Source organism: Ambystoma mexicanum, chromosome 9 (genome assembly GCF_040938575.1).
Source record: "Ambystoma mexicanum isolate Mex_15411 chromosome 9, UKY_AmexF1_1, whole genome shotgun sequence".
Classification (NCBI taxonomy): domain Eukaryota; kingdom Metazoa; phylum Chordata; class Amphibia; order Caudata; family Ambystomatidae; genus Ambystoma; species Ambystoma mexicanum.
Window position 1 is genome coordinate 176,767,069 of NC_090931.1, and position 18,174 is coordinate 176,785,242.

At 45.3% G+C, this 18,174-nt stretch overlaps 1 protein-coding gene across 4 annotated transcripts in view; it reads left to right on the plus strand.

Annotated features, from left to right (window-relative positions):
• Positions 1-18,174, plus strand: part of SLC37A4 (solute carrier family 37 member 4) — a 155,864-nt gene that overhangs the window by 93,821 nt on the left and 43,869 nt on the right. For 2 of the 4 annotated variants that reach the window (XM_069614394.1, XM_069614395.1), the window contains exons 6-9: positions 8,884-8,969; positions 11,580-11,693; positions 12,628-12,693; positions 13,103-13,241. In XM_069614394.1, coding sequence (XP_069470495.1) covers positions 8,884-8,969; positions 11,580-11,693; positions 12,628-12,693; positions 13,103-13,241 — 405 coding nt within the window. The remainder of the gene's footprint in view (positions 1-8,883; positions 8,970-11,579; positions 11,694-12,627; positions 12,694-13,102; positions 13,242-18,174) is intronic. The other 2 variants (XM_069614396.1, XM_069614397.1) reach the window with 1 other exon arrangement.

Sequence of the window (18,174 nt, forward strand, 5' to 3'; positions counted from 1 at the left end):
CAAGGTATGGGACGTTTGAGGAGGTTCTAGTATGCACGTGTACATTATAGCCAAATAGAGGATATGCAGGGGTGGCCAAGTCCCTCCTATCCACCCATGTCTAGTTGGCATGTGAATGGATGGAGAGAGGTACTTTATAGAGGGGGTATGCAAGAGGATAGTCATTATGTGTGTAACTACAGTTTGAACTTTTGTCATGCAAGTTAGCTGCATTCTTATGGCAGAAGTGTTGTGTAAAGTGTCATTTGAGTTGTGTGTGAAAGCAGATGTTTGAAGGACGGCGGCTGTGCCTTCAGCTAAAATTCCATAAGCATGGAGTGAGACGGATTTGGATACATTGGCTACACTCTAATGCATGCCTAGATTCCGTACATTCCCCATATTCTAAAATAATCTAGAGTTAATTTAATTTAGTTTAGTGGCTACATTCTGCAAACATCTACATTCCATAAAATGGCCACGTTCTTCATTTGTCTAGATTCAATATACTGGCTACACCAAGCATTTTCCTAGATTCAGTGCACTGGCTAAATACTACATTCACTTCGATACATAGGTTTTGATTCAGCCGTTGTCTGGATTCATTGCAAAGGCTTAATTCAGCTAGATTCAATACAATAGCTACCTTCTACAATTTCCTGGAAAGGATATTCTGACTATTATTTTCGGTCAAATAGATTTAGTGAAGTAGCTGCATTTGCCTAGATTAAATACATTGGCTACATTCTGTAATTACCTGGCTTTCACATGGGGCTATGTTCTACGATCGTCAAGATATAATAAATAGGCTATACTCTGCCACACAGCTATATATCATGAGTTGACTACCCTTTAACATTTGCCTAGCTAATGCGTTCTCTCTCCTCCCGAGTCGCTTAGAGACAGTACAGGCACTAGCTATTACTATTCACCTAGATAAAATATGAGGCTAAGCTTTGACATTGACCTAGAGATAATGCAGGTGCTGGCAGGACACCTAGAGGATGCTGTCTCTTGCCTCGCAGTTGAGTTGCTGATGGTTGGATTTGTGGCCTGCTTAGGGGCTCCCACGGGCGTGCCAATCAGACTGGGGGATTGGAGTTGCCCCAGAGAGCCGCCCAGGCGAGGCTGCCCTGAGCAAGTCGTTGGAAAGGGTGTCTTCTGTTCATGTGACTCAAGTAACGTAGCAGTCGGTGACCAAGAGGGTGGAAATGGTGTCGCACCCTGGTGTTGCCATGATCAGTGAAGGGTTTTTCAGGTTGCAGGAGGGGGAAAAGCCATGTTTTGTGGGCTTTCCTGAAGGAAAGGTGGTCTTCGAAGAGGCAGACGTGAGTGGAAGGGAATGCCTGAGTGTGGGGATGAACCTTCTATTCTAGTGAGATTGAAGGGGGGATCGCAAGGAGGAGTGCAGAGCCAGATCTGAGGTTTCTGTTGGGTTGGTATCGTGTGTTTGTTTTGGAGGAATTCAGGGCCTTTATTGTGGATGCCACAGTGAGTATTGCACATGGCTCTGAAAGTGGCCCGTTGACTTATAAGCAACCAGTAGAGCACCCTGAGGGCAAGAGAGATGCAATTTCTTGGGGGAGAGGGCAAGGAGAAGCCTGGACATGTTGGAGCTTTCTGTGCTGAAAGACAGGAGCACTAGATGTAAGGATTTGGCATAGTCTAGGTGGGAGATGATGACGATGATGATGATGATGATGATGATAGCCAGAATTGCTGAGATTCTATGAGGGTAGGAGAGATGTGGGAAGATATGCCTGAGAATGCAGATGTGAAATTGGCAAGATCTGGAGATGGCGTTGATGTGGCGAGAGAATGTTAAGTCAGAGCGCAGGGTGCATCCCATGTTCTTTACCGAGGAGGATGCTCCAGGGGGTAGGGGGGTGCCTAGGTCTGAACTATATTCTCTGCAGACTACCATTACCCATTCTGCACGGGGTGCTCCTGGATGATTCAGTAATTTGTATGGGACACCTCTTAGGCTGAGCCTATGAAACTAGAGCTTGCGGAGTATAAAGGAGACGAGTATTAACAGATTCTGGGCATCATCTGTCGTCCTGCAATGTGTCATTAGTTTAATCAACCTGACATGTGGTGAGTTGGCGAGGGTGAAGGCTTTGTAGAATGGCCAGTTGGAGCCCTGAGCATTGATCTCAATGAGTACAGGCCCATAGTAAAATGCACATGAAATTCAGAAATGTAATGTCTACAACTAAAAAGCTATCAAAATATTTTTGGGGTCAGCTGTGCAGATGAGTCATTGTTCATATTACAGGTGAGTATGCTGTTCAAAATAGTCTTACTGTCCAGTGATTGTTTCCCCCCCAACCTCCACCAACCCGCGTGGCTCATAGTTGATTTGTCCTAGGTCCACCGGGACCCTCGGGTCCCCAGTTGCCATATTTGTTCCTTGGGTCTGTAAGTGCAGTCCTGATCAGACAGTGTGGCGTAGAGACCGAGCACCGCAGAATTGTGGCACCCAGACTTTCGAATACTCGCGACTGTTCTGATAACAAAGCCCAACTCCTTTCTTTACAAGTCACACCTGAAATCTCCCTTGTTCATCTAGGCCTTTGGTACACAGTACGTTCTTTGGGGTTCTCCAATTCTAAGAACAGGACTTTGTATCTAGTGGACGACCTTAACAGATTCCAATTTAACAAGATTGGCTTGTAGAGACGTGGGGCTAATCAGAGATGGGCCCATGGTCTTCTACTCTAGATATTGGGGAACAACTTGCTTCTCCTAGTGTTCCCAGTGTTCTCTGCAAAATGGCAATTTCGAATGGATTGTGTCCTCCCACGTATTCCTTATCTTTGATATTTCCAATATCCCAGATTTGCTGCTTCAGAATTTCTTTTTCAGCAGGGGACACACTGTGCGTCGATACCTGTTGAGTCGATGTCCGTCGGCGGGCTCCTTGTCGACGTCAGCGCAGGTATATGTAGCACGCGCAGCACCTATTGGCCTCAATTCTGTTTTTTCCACGTTTACAGTTTCGGATGCAGTACGCCTCGTTCCTCAAAGGGATATCTTTGAATAACTTCTTTGAAATGTCTTCACTATCTCGAGTTCAGACGGGAAATGGCATTGTCTTCGGCGTCGTCCACTCCTCGATCCAGCTTCAAAAAAATGCTGTGACTGTGGAGCAAAGATGTCCATGACGGACCCTCACAGGATCTGCCTGTGGTGCTTGGGGTCGACTCATCCGTCTTCGGAGTGCGAGGACTGCCTATCGATGACGGCCAAAGCCCTGAGAGAGCATAGGAGGAAGCTTGCAGCAACTAAGGCCCTAAAATCCCCTTCTACTCTGTCAAAACAAAAAACCTCAGACGAGTTGAGGACAGTTTCTCCTCGTCAAAAAAAGAACAAATATTCCAGTTCACAAAGTGGTTCACACCATTCGTGGACTTCGAGACACGGAAAGAAACGGCGACATAGATCGCCATCTTCCACGTCTTCTAGTACACCGGACGGGTCGTTTGCCCCACTAAATCCAGTTCATCGGCCCAGTGGGAGGAGTTCAGAGTCCGGATGTTAAAGGTTTTCAAGAATGCGGCCTTGCCCCCCTTAAATACACCGAAGTGCGATGCTCCAGAAAGACCTCGAAGCACAAGAGTCCTGCATCCTCGGACCTGGCATCCAAGTCTCCTCGACAGCGATTCCATCCCTCGAGAAGAGGAAAAGTCACCTCGAAGACTAAACCGTCAACGACGCCGAGGGACTTGATTGAGAAAGGACCAAAAAGTGTGTCATCGATGCCATTGGTGTCGATAACTGTGGCAATGATATTGTCGCCTCGAGTTTCGACCTCCTCAATGCCAAATGTGTCGAAGACATAGACGCAACCGTCAAAGCCATCGACACAATTGTGGTAGCCATCGACGTCCACGTCAACAATGTCGGCACCTGTGACAACAAATATAATGTTGACTGCGGTGGAAAAGACATACTCCTTTACTTATTTTATTTAATTTTATTTATTTGCATTTTTAAAGTGCTCAAACAGCGCGGGGGCTTCGAGGCGCTGTTACAGGAATATGTCTTAGTTGCGTATTTATAACGCACTTAATACCCGGAGGTGTCTAAGTGCAGACCCGGTGATCGAACCTGTGTTGCTTCGTCTTGTTTCCAAGGCAAGCATGTTGCCGCTGAGCTATCCTCCTGGGACACCACGTTCAGAATTCTTCAAATCCCTGTCTTCCATTTATGAAGATGGAGAGGAATCCTCTGATGAAAGGCCTTTTGGCTTACAATATGGAACACCACTGATATCAGAGGACTCGCGTATGAAAAACTTTCAAGAATGCCTTCATGAGGCTAGTGGAATTGACACTTCTCCAGAGGTTGAATTTGGAAGAGCAGACCCTGGTGACCACGCTGTGGTAACATATAGGCAGCTTATATCAGGGGTCATGGAATAAATGGGGTGGTCTAGACCTACACCTGTTTTTGAACAGGATGATCTTACTGACATATTGGACAGGCGGCCTCATGAGGACCCAATTGTCCCTTTTCATCAAGCCTTACTAAGACGAGTGGCTTCTAACTGGGAGGCACCAGAGGTTATTGCAGCTGTAAATAAAAATCTGACGGCTAAATACAGAGTTTTTAGCTCTGACCCTTTTTACCTCTCCAAGCACCCAACACCAGAAAGCCTAGTAGTTCAGGCAGCCACCTCCACGAGTAGGCAAAATGCCTATCCTACAATATCTCAGTATAGAGATTACAAACGTTATGACGCCGTGGCCAAAAAGGGGTTTTCGGCCGGCAGTATGGCTTTGAAGTCGGCCAATGCTACGTGCACACTAGCGAGGTTCCCACACACCGTTTGGGAGTGCATTTCTATGGCGGCTGACCATGATTCCATGATTCCTTAATATTGTCATGGGTGGGAAAGACGCAATGTGCGAATCCCTCCAGACTGGTCTCGACTCTGCTGACAGTATCAGCAGAGCTATGGCGGCTAGTACAGTGATGCGCAGATTTGCTTGGTTGCAAAAGTCAGGATTTGCCCCAGACGTACAATCCAGGCTTCTCAACATGCCCTTTGATGGCACGCATTTATTTGGGAACAAAGCTGATGAAAGTTTGTAGAAGCTGCGAACTTCCAAGGCGGCGCCAAAATCCCTTGGAGCTGCAATAAGACAAACTCCAAACCGCCCCACAGGTACACCCTGGAGGGGTAGGTCCTGTTGCCATTAATCCACATTTGGAAGAGACAGAGGACAGCCGGCTCAAAGAGGACAAAGACGATTCCCCCACTGTGGATGGAGAAGAAGTACCAAGACTGCAACAGCAGCGGCTACCTTACCTTCAGCCATTGCGTCGGCTGCTCCAAAACCTATCTGAGGTCTTTGTTCACAAGACTGCAGTAGGAGGAAGGTTGTCACAGCATCTGACAGAACTTCAGATGCTTGGGCATTGGAAACAGTTGCCCAAGGTTACTGCCTACCTTTCCTGCAAAAACCTCAGTCATCCACCGGGTAACAACTCTTTGAAGGTTCCAGAACCGCTCCTTATTCAGGAGATTTTAATCCTGCTAGAGAAAGGTGCTGAAGAACCAGTACCTGTAGCGGAGAGGAACAAGGGTTGGTACTCCCCATATTTTCTAATCCGCAAGAAGGGCGGAGGATCGAGGCACATCTTGCACTTAGGAGACTTGAACAAGTTCCTCAGGAAGGACCAGTTCAAGATGGTAACCCTTTCTCAGAATCTTCAGGCCTTCCGGCTTCAGGATTGGATGATATCATTGGACCTTCAGGATGCTTGTGCTGACACATCACAAGCACATACGGTACCTGAGGTTCGCCGTTGGCGGTTCTCATTATTGGTTTCGGGTTCTGCCATTTGGGCTAACCTCTGCCCCAAGGGTTTTCACCAAGCTAATGGTGGATGTGGCAGCAAATCTCAGAGGGGGGGGATTCACGTCTACCCCTACCTGGACAATCGGCTGATCTGGGCCAGGCCCTGGAACATCGCAGCTCCACCGTTCGCTCTCTTCACAGGCTGGGCTTCTCCCTCAACTTCAAGAAGTCCCACATGATGTCATCACAAAGACTCCAATTCATCATATCAGTCCTGGATTCATCCCTGGGAAAGGCCTTGCCACCAGAGGTGAGGGCTCAAGACATTCTGCAGATGGTAACCAAATTCCAGAATGCCCAGCATCTACCGGCCTTCGATTTTCTGAGGTTCCTCGGCCTCATGGCATCCTGCATTTTTCTGGTGCCAGAGGCTTGGTGAGAATGAGATCTCTCCAGTGGGCTCTCAGAACCCAGTGGTCACAATTCTCAGGAAGGATGCCAGATCTCCTACAAATCCCAGACAGAGTATCGCTGGATCTTCAGTGGTGGGCCTGTTGGGAGAACATCTTTAAAGGAGAAACTTTTTGGCAACCATGGCTGGAGATAACAGAAGTGACGAGGCCTCACTCACGGGGTGGGGAGCCCATACCAACGATTTAACCATCAACGGTCGTTGGCCTCCATCAGAGTTCAAACTACATATCAACGTTTTAGAGCCGGAAGGCAGTCAGACTAGCGCTGAAAGCTTTTCTTCCCTCTGTACGGGTAAAGAATGTCCTGATAATGATGGCCAACACAGTGGCCATGTACTACCTCAACAAAAGAGGAGGGGTAGGGTCACTACCACATGTAGAGAGGCAATGCTGCTCTGGTTCTGGGCAATACAAGAAGTAATCTCTCTGTTGGCAGCTCACCTAGCCGGAGAGGAGAACACGACGGCGGATGCTCTGAGCAGGCAGGGCACAGTCTCCCACGAGTGGGAACTAGCTCAGGAAGTCCTTCAAGAGATCCTCACCCTTTGGGGGCACCCCTCAAGTGGATCTGTTCACGACCGGTGCCAACCGGAAGTGCGAGCTGTACTGCTCAAGGGAATTTCCCCCAAGAGGAGCTCTAGGAGACGCGTTCGAGGTGGACTGGGAATTTCCACTCTTGTACGTGTTTCCTCCAATCCCCGTCATTCCTCACGTGATCAGGAGCTTGAGAAAGTTCAGGAAATCCATGATCATAGTTGCCCCCAATTGGGCCAGGAGGACATGGTACCTGGACCTTCTGGACATGTCCATCTGCCTTCTGATACGTCTTCCACAATGAGAGGACATTCTCTCGTGAGAGGAGGGTCGGGTTCTTCATCCGGATATCAGGACTCTCAGCCTTCACGCATGGTTTCTGGGAGGCTGAGATGCAAAGATTGGGACCTCCCGGACGACATAATAGAGATTTTGCTTTCGGCAACAAGGCCAGCAACCAAATCTTTGTACCGCTGCTGCTGAAATAAGTTCTGCAGCTGGTTTACAGATAAGAATGTTGACCCTTGTTTCATGTAATACACCAGTGGTGTTATCCTTTCTATTACATTTGGCAAATCTGGGGCTCCAGATTGGTACCATCAAGGGATATCTGCACTTCTTATTATTAAGCGCACTTCAGAGGAAGTCTATTTTAAGATTCCTCTAATAGTACAATTCTTAAAGGGACTGACTAATGTTTTTCCTCCAGTACTGTTGCAAGTCGCACTGTGGGATCTCAACTTGGTGTTAAACTTTTTGATGGCAGCTCCTTTCGAGCCTTTACATTCTTGTCCCTTAAGACTGCTAACTCTGAAAACTGCCTGTTTAGTGGCAATTACATCAGCCCGAAGGGTGAGTGAGCTACAGGCGTCATCCTGCAAGCCTCCTCATACCGTCAGACAGAGTGGTACTGAAGGTGAAGCCTAATTTTCTCCCCAAAATTGTCTGAGTTTCATATTACTCAGATGATAATGTTACTATCTTTTTATCCTCCTCCACATCCAGGGAAGGAAGAGGAGACTTCACAGTCTTGACCCTAGACGTGCACTAAGCTTTTACATCTCCAGATTGGCGAAATTACGGCAGGATGACCAGTTGTTTGTGGGCTATTCAGGTCACAAACTCGGACTGGCCATTACCAAGCAAACTATATATCCAGATGAATTATACTAACCATATCGGAATGCTACAAACTGGCAGGTAAAGATCCTCCCGAACATCTAAGCGCTCATTCGACCAGGGGCATTGCAACTTCGTCTGCCTTGCAGAGGGGTGTTTCCGATAAAGGATATATGTGCAGCTGCCACATGGTTGTCCGTGCACACCTTTACTAAACATTACAGTTTAGACTCTTCCTCGGGCCAAGATTCCGCTTTTGGGAAAGCAGTGTTGCATTCAGTGCATACACAACCATAGAATTCTCATACCATACTAATTTCAACTCCCACCTCCAAATTAAGTAAACTGCTTTGGGAGTGTATCAAAGATGAGGCATACATGGGAGGACACAATCCATTCGAAGAACAATTTAATTACCCCTGGTAACGTTCTTTCGACTGGATGTTCCTCCCATGTATTCCCTATCGCCCCTCCCAACTTACCCCGCAGTAGAATTTCCCTTGCTGTTGCAGCCTACGCTCTCTCAGGGGAAGTAACCGTCGAACACAAGGTAATGCTCCATTCGTAAAAACCGAACTGAAGCCAATGGGCGAAGTGCCTGCTACATATACCTGCGGTGACGTTGAGACGGAGGCCTCCGAGAGACATCGACACGACAGGCATCAACGCACAGCGCCCCCTGCTGAAAAAAAAAATTCCGAAGCAGCAAAGCTGGGATATTGGAAATATCTAAGATAAGGAATACGTGGGAGGAAAATTCAGTAGAAAGAATGTTACCAGGTGTAAGTTACTTGTTCTTTTCAGTTAATCGGATTGCTACAACCAAAGCAATACTTTCTTGTCTTGTTTGCTACTAAACCTACCCTTTGCCTCCTCTGTGGCCCTTCCATTGAGTGAAGCCGAGTAACGTGCTGTTCCACATGGCATCACCCAGCAGTGACATGCATCCCTCTTTCTCTGTCTCCCAGGCAGTTCCTACATGAGTGCCTTGGAGGTTGGCGGCCTGGTGGGCAGCATTGCAGCTGGCTACCTCTCGGACCGGGCGGTGGCACGGGTAAGTCAACCACCATGTTTGAAATTGCACTCCCTGTACAGTTTATACATCAAATAATTGATTATTTTGTGTAGTCATCCCCTTGCAAGTATACCTTTTTAGTTCAAATTAATGTGGGATTTGATATTTTTTTTAATTTTAGTTTGCATTCCCAGCAATGGTAGGACAGTGGTGCTTGTTAGCTTACCACAGTAATACATTAGAATTGTGGAATCTATGTGATCACTTTGCTGCCCGTAATTCCGCTGATGAAAATGTCGACAACCATTACGGCGCGGCGCAGTGATCAGATAGACTACTGTAGCCCACATTCCCATACCCCACTCTCCCCTGTCCACATACCTTAACTACGGCACACATGGAAGTGCCTCTGACTTCCCTCGATCCCTGCTGCGTCAGTTCCAACCCACTTACGTGGGTCGGCGGCGCAGGGCCCCCCCCTGTAAACGTTCTTGTCCCCCCGCTTTCCTTAGTCACAGTAAAGGGGGGAGGGTCTACATTTTTTCAAAGTGCACAGGTGCCGTTTTTGTACCAGTTGACCTTATGTGTTCGTAGTACTGGTACGATTTCTAATAGTGTTTTTGTGAACTATGTGTGGTTGGCAGCTATTTTACACAGCTGAAAAATAACAGGAGGCACTATACAGTCTGGCATTGGATAAGCAGGAGGCGCAGAATGAAGCACTGTACATGGTGTAATCACTACTGTCTGGCAAAACAGTTAAACATTTTATGTGCATGGTGCACCAGATGCAGCTAGGAAACCACACAAGCAAACCTCATAAATACAGGAAACTGCACAAACAAGCCAAAAGCAAAAATAAAATGCTCAATATACTGCACATTTTTTATAATAAATGAGATAAGACATCCTTTATATAAGTTCTAGATACTCATTGTTATCTGGTTACTTTTAAATCCTTGACCTTCTGAAATATACTTCACATACGTTTGGACATACTAAAATGATTAGGAATATGGTGTAATTTTTCCATATGAATTTTCAATACTGCCTACTTATATTTCCATTGCTGAGTTATCAGAGCGCCAGTTTCGAAAATTGTGAAATTTCAAGCAGAGGTAAGGGGTACAATTCTGATCCAAAGGCAGAAAGTAGCACGGCAAAAAAGTTTCCATTGTTGCATGCAAAGTATAGCAGAGCCCTCGACTGTAGACAGTTGCCCCACGGATTGATAGACTTTTTACAATATCCTTGCCTCCTCTTGTGCTCCAACCCATAGAATACAGTTGCGTCCCATGTAAAATTCAGTCCATCTGTCGCATAGCCACTGACATAGCAGTCTTCCTTAAGCCTTTGCAATATGCACTGCATGATTTTAAAATGCTTCAACCCAGTCATCCCTCTTTATCACAGAATGTCAATTACTGTTCACTCTCATTGTATTGCTCCTTTAATTTGCATGTTTACACAGTCTACAGCCTTCCGAAGAGCATTCATCTATAGCAGAGCTTCAAAGCTAGGCGCTATAAAAATATCACATAACAGCACAATGAAACACGCACACAAGAAGCAGCAAAGGCCAAATTCATTCATTCAGTCAAACCCTGCAAGAATTACGCTTCTGAGGCAAAGCTTGTATAGGAAGGAAACTGCACAGGCAAAGTTTGTACATACAGGAAATAGCACAGGCATACATTGTGTTGGTAGGAGGCAGTCCAAGCACACTCTATGCACGCAGAATATACTACATAGTGGACAGTATTGTAGAAATAAATATTGCAAAATCACGTGTGTAAACAACACTACCACCTCTGCATTTAAAAGCTGTTTCTAACTGGGCCTGCTGATAACTAACTAGCATGGCTGAGGTTGGAGTTTAAAATGGCGAATAAATGGGAACTTGCGTAGGTCCCTCCTAGGTTTGCAGCCTAGTTATAAAACTCAAACAAATAGTCATAGGTGCCCCTCTGTGAGAACGAACACAGCTAAATGACCTGTTCTTTGGGAAGGTACCCGCTCGTGAGGCTACAGCCAATCTTAAGCTCACTGTACCTTTCACAGAAGGGAAATACCCATTTGCATATCAGTCTTGGTCCCACCCACATGGGCAGTTCAGCACCAAAATGCTATGGCAATTCTCTTCTGAACAAGAGTACCAAAAGCAACCCCAAGACACGTGTCCTTGTTTTGCCTCATCAGTGAGGTGGAGCTGTGCCTCTCCAAGCAATGAGCAAGGGGTCCAAATCTGGATGACCCTAAGAAACTTGGGGTGACTAAACACAAGACCCTTGTGTGGGGTTGCTGCTGTTGATACTCTTGTTCAAAGGAGGATTGCCTAGCATTTTGGTGCTGGACTGCTCAAGTGGGCGGGACAAAGCCTGATATGCAAATGAATATTCCTCCTTTGCATACTCTAAGTGGGTACATTCCCACAGAACAGGTTATCATGCTGTGTTCTTTCTGACACAGGGGTACCCTGACCTCGGTTATACAACTCTCAACAGAAATGACCAAGCAAATTCTTACTTCACAAAGCCTTAAAACCCCATTGGGGTGTCTTTGCGTTGCACAGACTCTGGTTTGGTGTGAAGTAATATTGATGCAAATAAGTGATGTCTCCAATCTAATCTCTTCCCATGTGTCATGCAGGTGGGTTTGCGCAGCCACGGAAACCCTCGCCATGGGCTACTGCTCTCCATGATGGCTGGGATGGTGGTGTCCATGTACCTCTTCCGGGTCACAGTTACCCCTGCGTCTCCAAAGGTGGGTAGAATTACTTCACAGTGGTGTTTGAGAGTCCTTAATTGGTGCTGAGAAAGAAAGACTGCGTGAGTTTCCAAGTACCTTTTATAAGAATGGTGTGTTTGTAAGGAATGAGGTGAGTTATAAATTGGCTCAAGTGACTCTTTGCAAACTAACAAACAGATCCCGTTCAGGCCCATTTTCTTGCTGAATTTAAACATGCCTGGTTGGTCAAGTCGCTAAATTACATCACAGAAAACAGTTTTGTAAAAACAACAGTACATATTTCAGTTTCTCTACTTTGTTAAAGTAATTTAACTTTTCTTCTGCCCACCCTACCCCCCCTCTAAAAGAAAATGGGAAAGGGGTGGGGATCTGAAAGTCCTTACGTATTAGTTTAAAATAAAATGTCCTGGGCCTCAGATAAAAATGACTTGTATACAGCAAATTTTCTCCCATGCACCAAGTTTCCAGGGCAACCTCTTCCCATATGGCAAGACCTGGACGTTGACCAATGCTTGACTTAAATTATCTACTTTTGTTTTGAGAGTAAAAAAGTTACAATATTTGTACATTCATATACACCACATTGCAGATGTCTGAATTCTTGATTGCTACCACCACCATGTCTATTTGCAAGTGGTTGAGCTTCCACATTGAGCCTCCTTAACGCGAAAATGAGTATTGTTTATCACTTCAACATACAAGCTCCACCATACCGTGCGCAATAGGTGGATGATGTAACAGGCATTGCCAATAGGGAGGCACAGCATTGTCGGGTGACCTGATAAATGAAAGATAATCATCATGTGTGCTTCAGAGGTCCATGTTCCATTCTCTGAGCCCATGGTGGGGGAAGCTTCATGCGACGGAGAAGGGAACTGCTTTTTCATACTCACCTTTGCTGTACACTTTTTTTCTCAGCCCATCTTCTCTTTGATGTTTTCCTTCTCAGGACGGCAGTTTGTGGACCTTTGCGCTCCATCCTTTGGCTCTTCTCTTGGGATTAACAGAACAGGAGGTTTCAGGCTTGTTTCCTTATCTTTTGCTTGCTTGTGCTGTCCTTTCCTCTAACATTGGGTGATGTTACAATGATAGACATGTTTGTAGTTTCAGTATCACAGAGTAGTCTATGTTGTATTAGGTGTGGGGAGCGGGGGGAGGGTGGTGCGTGTCAATAACCCTTTCTGTCACAATAAGCAGATCTTCCACCCATTAGCCGAGAGTACAGCTTGTGGTTGGCTGGTCATGCTCATTTGCGCCAGACAGGTAGGTTCAGCTTTTACAGCCCTTGTTTGTCAGGTGCATCTTAGCTAGCAGGAAGAGCCTGTATTACAACCCTTAAGGGGTAGGTACAGCTCGGCCTCTATCCATTGGCTGGCAGATGAAGCAAAACAATTATCTCACGGTTGTACTTCTGTCTTCCACAGCTTTGGATCCTGACCCTCGGTGCCATCTTTGGATTTTCTTGCTACGGACCAATCGCATTGTTTGGTGTCATAGCCAATGAAAGTGCACCTTCAAATTTCTGTGGCACCTCACATGCCATTGTTGCACTATCAGCTAATGGTGAGCAATTTGAACAGCACAAGTAGAGGAATGGGATATGCCTTGATGCGAAAGTTGTATAGCACACAAGTGGTACTTAGAGGAACGCCTGCACCAGTCCTGATGTTGGCGTGGTAGAAAACAGAAGTGTGCGCCCACGAGAGAGAGACCGACAGCATCTTGGTCTTATGTAGATCCTAAATCGTACCCAAAGAAGAGCAAAGAGTACCTGGACTGCAGAAACGTCATAGGGTCAGGGTGGTAGAGCACATATGTGGTGCCAAGGGAGAGGCAACATTTACCATGATGTTGTGATAGGAGAGCCCTCAGGAAAGAGTATCTGGAAATGTGTGTCTGTTTTGCATGGATCACTGTAGAGGCAGCAAGTATCAGGATGTTTGGGTGTTGAGGATCACTGGAGAAGAAGGAAGAACATTGGTGTCATTTGGGGGGTATCAGACACCACTTTATGGCACAATGAAGGCAGGGTAAATCAAGAGCTCTGCAAGTTCCAGTATTTTGAGAACCAGGGAGTGGGAGGCAGATGCCTACATTCGATAAGCTAAGATGAGGGTAGATTGAAACAGTCCAGGGTGGAGGGTAATGAAGCGTGAATAAAAGGGTTAGGAATTTTTTTTAATGTTAGTAAGGAGGGCAGAATTTACTTTTCTGATGGCAGAGTTCCAGAGTGGGAGCAAAAGCTCACAGGGCAAGTAGCATGTTACTTGTTTTTTTTCTTTTACAAATCTGGGACTCAAAGAGCATTGGATTGGTGCTGCAAGTTGTGCATGTTTGTCCTCCAAAGGTCGGCTTAGCAGTCAGGTTTTCTGGTATGTTGGCCTTAGAAGATGATGCATAGAGTCTTGACTGTTACCCGAGCCTGGTGGGGTAGCCAGTGGTGGTCCATGGACGGGGGTGTGATGTGATCAAATTAACAATTACCTGAGATTAGCCTTGCTGAGCATGAAAGCCAGCATTGAGCAGGTCAAGGGTGGTGTTGGAGAGGCTAGAAAGCAGGGCATTGGTGCCGTCAATATGCAACAATACTATGTATTATACCGTGGAGTGAAAGTTGGCGAGAGGAAGGTAGTTTTCGATTCCCTGAAGGAGATTGCGTGGATACAGAATAGTCTGGGTTTTCTTTTTGAGGTCATCTCTTAACGAGAGGTCTGGGTCTACATCAGGTATCTCTAGATGTGCCAGACAATGGCTCCCATGATCCCTTTACATTTACCATGTTGGCTGGGGCTTATGGGAGCTGTAGTCCAAAACATCTGGAGCGCAGAATTGTGCAGACCCTTGGTCTACATGGAAGCCCAAGGATATGACCGAGGAGGAGATGCCATTGATCTTCCTTTTTGAGGACCATTCTTGGACTTTCCTCCATTTTTCAGAATGAATATTCAGTTTAAGGTACACTGAAGGTATCCAGGTTTCAATGGTGTCCAGAGTGTGTTAGGATTGTTAAATGTTACTGGGAGACAGCACATTGAGGTAGAACTGTGTGTTCTCTGCCTATTGATTTAAAGTTCTGTTTTATTAGGCCAGTAGAGCTCCTAATGGCACCCTGTGAATATCATTGGGGACACAAAAGCAGTGTGGTTCTAGGAATCCATTTTGTCATACTGTTGACTATTTTGTAGTGTTGGAGATACCCTTGCAGGTAGAGTGCACCGCCTTTTGATCAACGGTCTCAAATGCATTTAAACTATTTAGGGGGCAAGAGTCCCCCCTTGCTTCAACAATCAAAATCTCCAAAAATAATGCATTGTTGAATCACATGGTAGTTAACTGATAACTTGTTTGCATATTGAAAATAATTGGAGTTCAGTCTGTATATAGATTGTGGAGAAAGAAAGGGATAAAAAAGAGGGAGGGAACGGGGAAAGGAAAAAGAACAAATAAAAGTGTCATCCAACCAGACCGAAACACCTGTTTGGGGTTGCTGCTGGTACTCTTTTTCAGAGGAGAATTGCTTAGCATTTCGGTGCCGGACTGCCCCAGGGCAGGACAAAGACTGATATGATTTACATCTTTCTCCTCTGTGAAAGATAGTGAGCTATACTCGGGGTAAGTCTCTCGTAACCGGAACTAATGTCCGGCAGAGGGACTCCCAGGACCCCCCTTTGTTTTTTTTAATTTCATCGAATGATCACACTAATCTCTCAAATGCAAACTGCTGAAAGAATCGTGTCAGAAAAGAAAATTGGTAAAAGCAACCAATAGGTTCTGTTCCGTCTATGTTCTATTCTAAAAGCACATATGGCATATGCATATAATAAAGATTGGTTGGCGACTTAACTTGATATGATACAAGATTGAAGAATCTTCCTTACCAATCCTTAATTGTGCCCATTTTGGTTTAATAGATCAGCTGTTGGGCTTTATAATTTCCAAATATAATTAATGGACATTTAGTTGATCCTGAAATAGGAAAATGGAACACAGCATTACTCTGTGTCTGAACCTGTTCACTTGCATTCATTTTTTATTTTTAGTGCATTTGGAAGAACATTGTCAACCTTTCACACTACATAGTAACAATAACACATTAAAACTATTGTTCACTTTTTCAATACCCTTACAATTATACAATCATTCGGTCACTAACCCAATAGTCTAATAAGGCAAAAGGCATTCACTTCATTACAAGGCATTTGTTTAAAATCATTTAACATCTAAAAAAGTATAGTTCCTTTCATTTAGTTAGTTCATTCAATTAAAATATTCAATTTGTTCAATGCTTTTTGCCAAATATGATAAGCGGCCGAGGCTGTAACCAGGGATTCTGCTGCCAAAATCATAGCCCAAAATTGATCTGTTGTCGCAAGCCTAATCTTTGTGTAACCCTTTTTATATTCTCCTTACAGTGCTGCACAGTTGGTAAGAATGGGCCTTTGAGTCTCCACATGGTTCCCACACGGCCTACTCAACCTATATTCCCCTGGTATTCTCAGCTCTGGACCTGTATTTTCAAACACTGGGAGGAAATTTAGTTGCATAGCAAGTACAAATCTGGCCAATGCATAGGTGCTTAGTTTGGTTAAATAGCTCCTCGGGGAGTCAACTGTAAACCCCTGTTGAGAATATTCTGTGTATCGGCGCAATTTAGCTAAATGGTTGACAACTTGCAACGTGCCCAGTTGTCTTGTTTTCTGCTCCAACTTCAGAAGGTAAAACTCCTGCCAGGAAAGGGGAGGATCATCTATGCTTAATTCACTGAAATGGGGAGGATACCAGCTGAACCAATTCTTTGTACCATCCACTTTTGGAAAAACGCCTAGCATGCAAGGCTGTGAGATTCAGTAGTGTCACCTCATGCGGCCCATTAAACTGAATGTTTGCCCACAGCCTGCAAGCCGCCAATCTCCAAAGTGACATCAGAGAGGGAAGCCCCAGTACCATACGTGTGGCCTCTACTGGGACCATTGTTGGTAAGCCTACAAAAGAACGCAAAATCTTTGCCTCCAAATTTGGGAGCCAATTAACTAATCTTTTGGGGAAAAACCTCTAGAGCATACAAAATGATGGGAACAATGGAACTCCTATATGCACTGATCCTCGCCTCCACAGATCGCCCTACATGGAAATCTATGGTTTTCTTTAATACCAACCATTTCTTTCATGCTTTGTTACCAATGGATTGGTGTATGTGTGCCAAGGTCATTCTAGGTCTAATGCTGCCACCCAAATATTTGTACTCTTCCAATTGTTCCAGAGGTACCCCAGTTAACTGCCAATGAAAAGGTGTCACTCCATTCACCCCTTTTGCACACAAAAACATAGAGGGCCTCTATAGAGCGTTGCAACCCTATGGGCGTTAGATCTAGAATGACTCTCATCCGCATATGTAATGCAAGGAAGTGCTTCATTGGCGTAATAAGGTGGAAAGTTACGTACACCTCTAAGGGTCACTACTAGCTAAGATGCATAGAAATGATACAGTAGGGTGGGGGGGGGGGCAATGATCATCCCTACTTAAGCCCTCTGTTGGTATCAAACGGCCTGGAGAGGTTGACGTCCTGAGATATTTTTACCCTAACCTCTGTGTCATAGTAAAGAGCTTTAATGAAATACAACAGAGTGGGGTCTATACTCCACCCTTCCAGCTTCTCTCACAGCCTTGACCTTAAAAGGCTGCAGAGTAGTTTACAAAGGAAGGCACAGAACAGATTGCATGTAGGAATACGTGTCTGTCATTAATGTCATAAGTGCCCACACCAGATCAATTGTTCCAGTCCCCTTCCTAAAGCCTGTCTGCTGATAGGGCAAGGATCCCTCCCTCTTCACCCAGTCAGTCAAAAATGAGAGGGGAATAGAAGTGTAAAGCTTAGCACTGCAATCTAGCATTGCCAGGAGTCTAAAGTTGGCCAGAAGGTTATGGGGACCTTTCTTATGTACAGGGATGAGTATCAAACTCCTCCACGTATGCGGAATCCTTCCCTCATTGCATATGTGTTGAGAAAATGTCGCAGCAATGCACCCCAGAAAATCGGGTCACTTGTTATTACCACGTTGGACAAACCATCTGGGCCATTTGGCTCAGAGGATTTCATTCTAGCTATCATAGCCTCCAAATCAATGTCCTTAATACAGTCTGCAGCCAATGACGAGTGCATAGAACGGGTCCCCCCTTCATCTTTCACTTTTGAATCCATCCCAAAATTCTCCTGAATGAATGCACCCCATTGCGCCTCAGATACACTATTTACTTCCATAGTTGCCCTGCCTGCCTCGTTAGTATGAATTAGGTGCCAGAATTTCTTGGGATTATTTGTTCGTATGAGGTAATTAATTTACTTGCAAGCAGCAGAATTTACTCCATGTCTATGGCTTCTAAGCCAAGACTTAAATCTCAGGCTTGCGGTTCTGAGTACCTTTTTTTTATTCTCCTCTGGTGAGATATTATTTCGTTTGGTCTTGCGAATCAGGGCATTTAGCTCTTTCTTTTTCT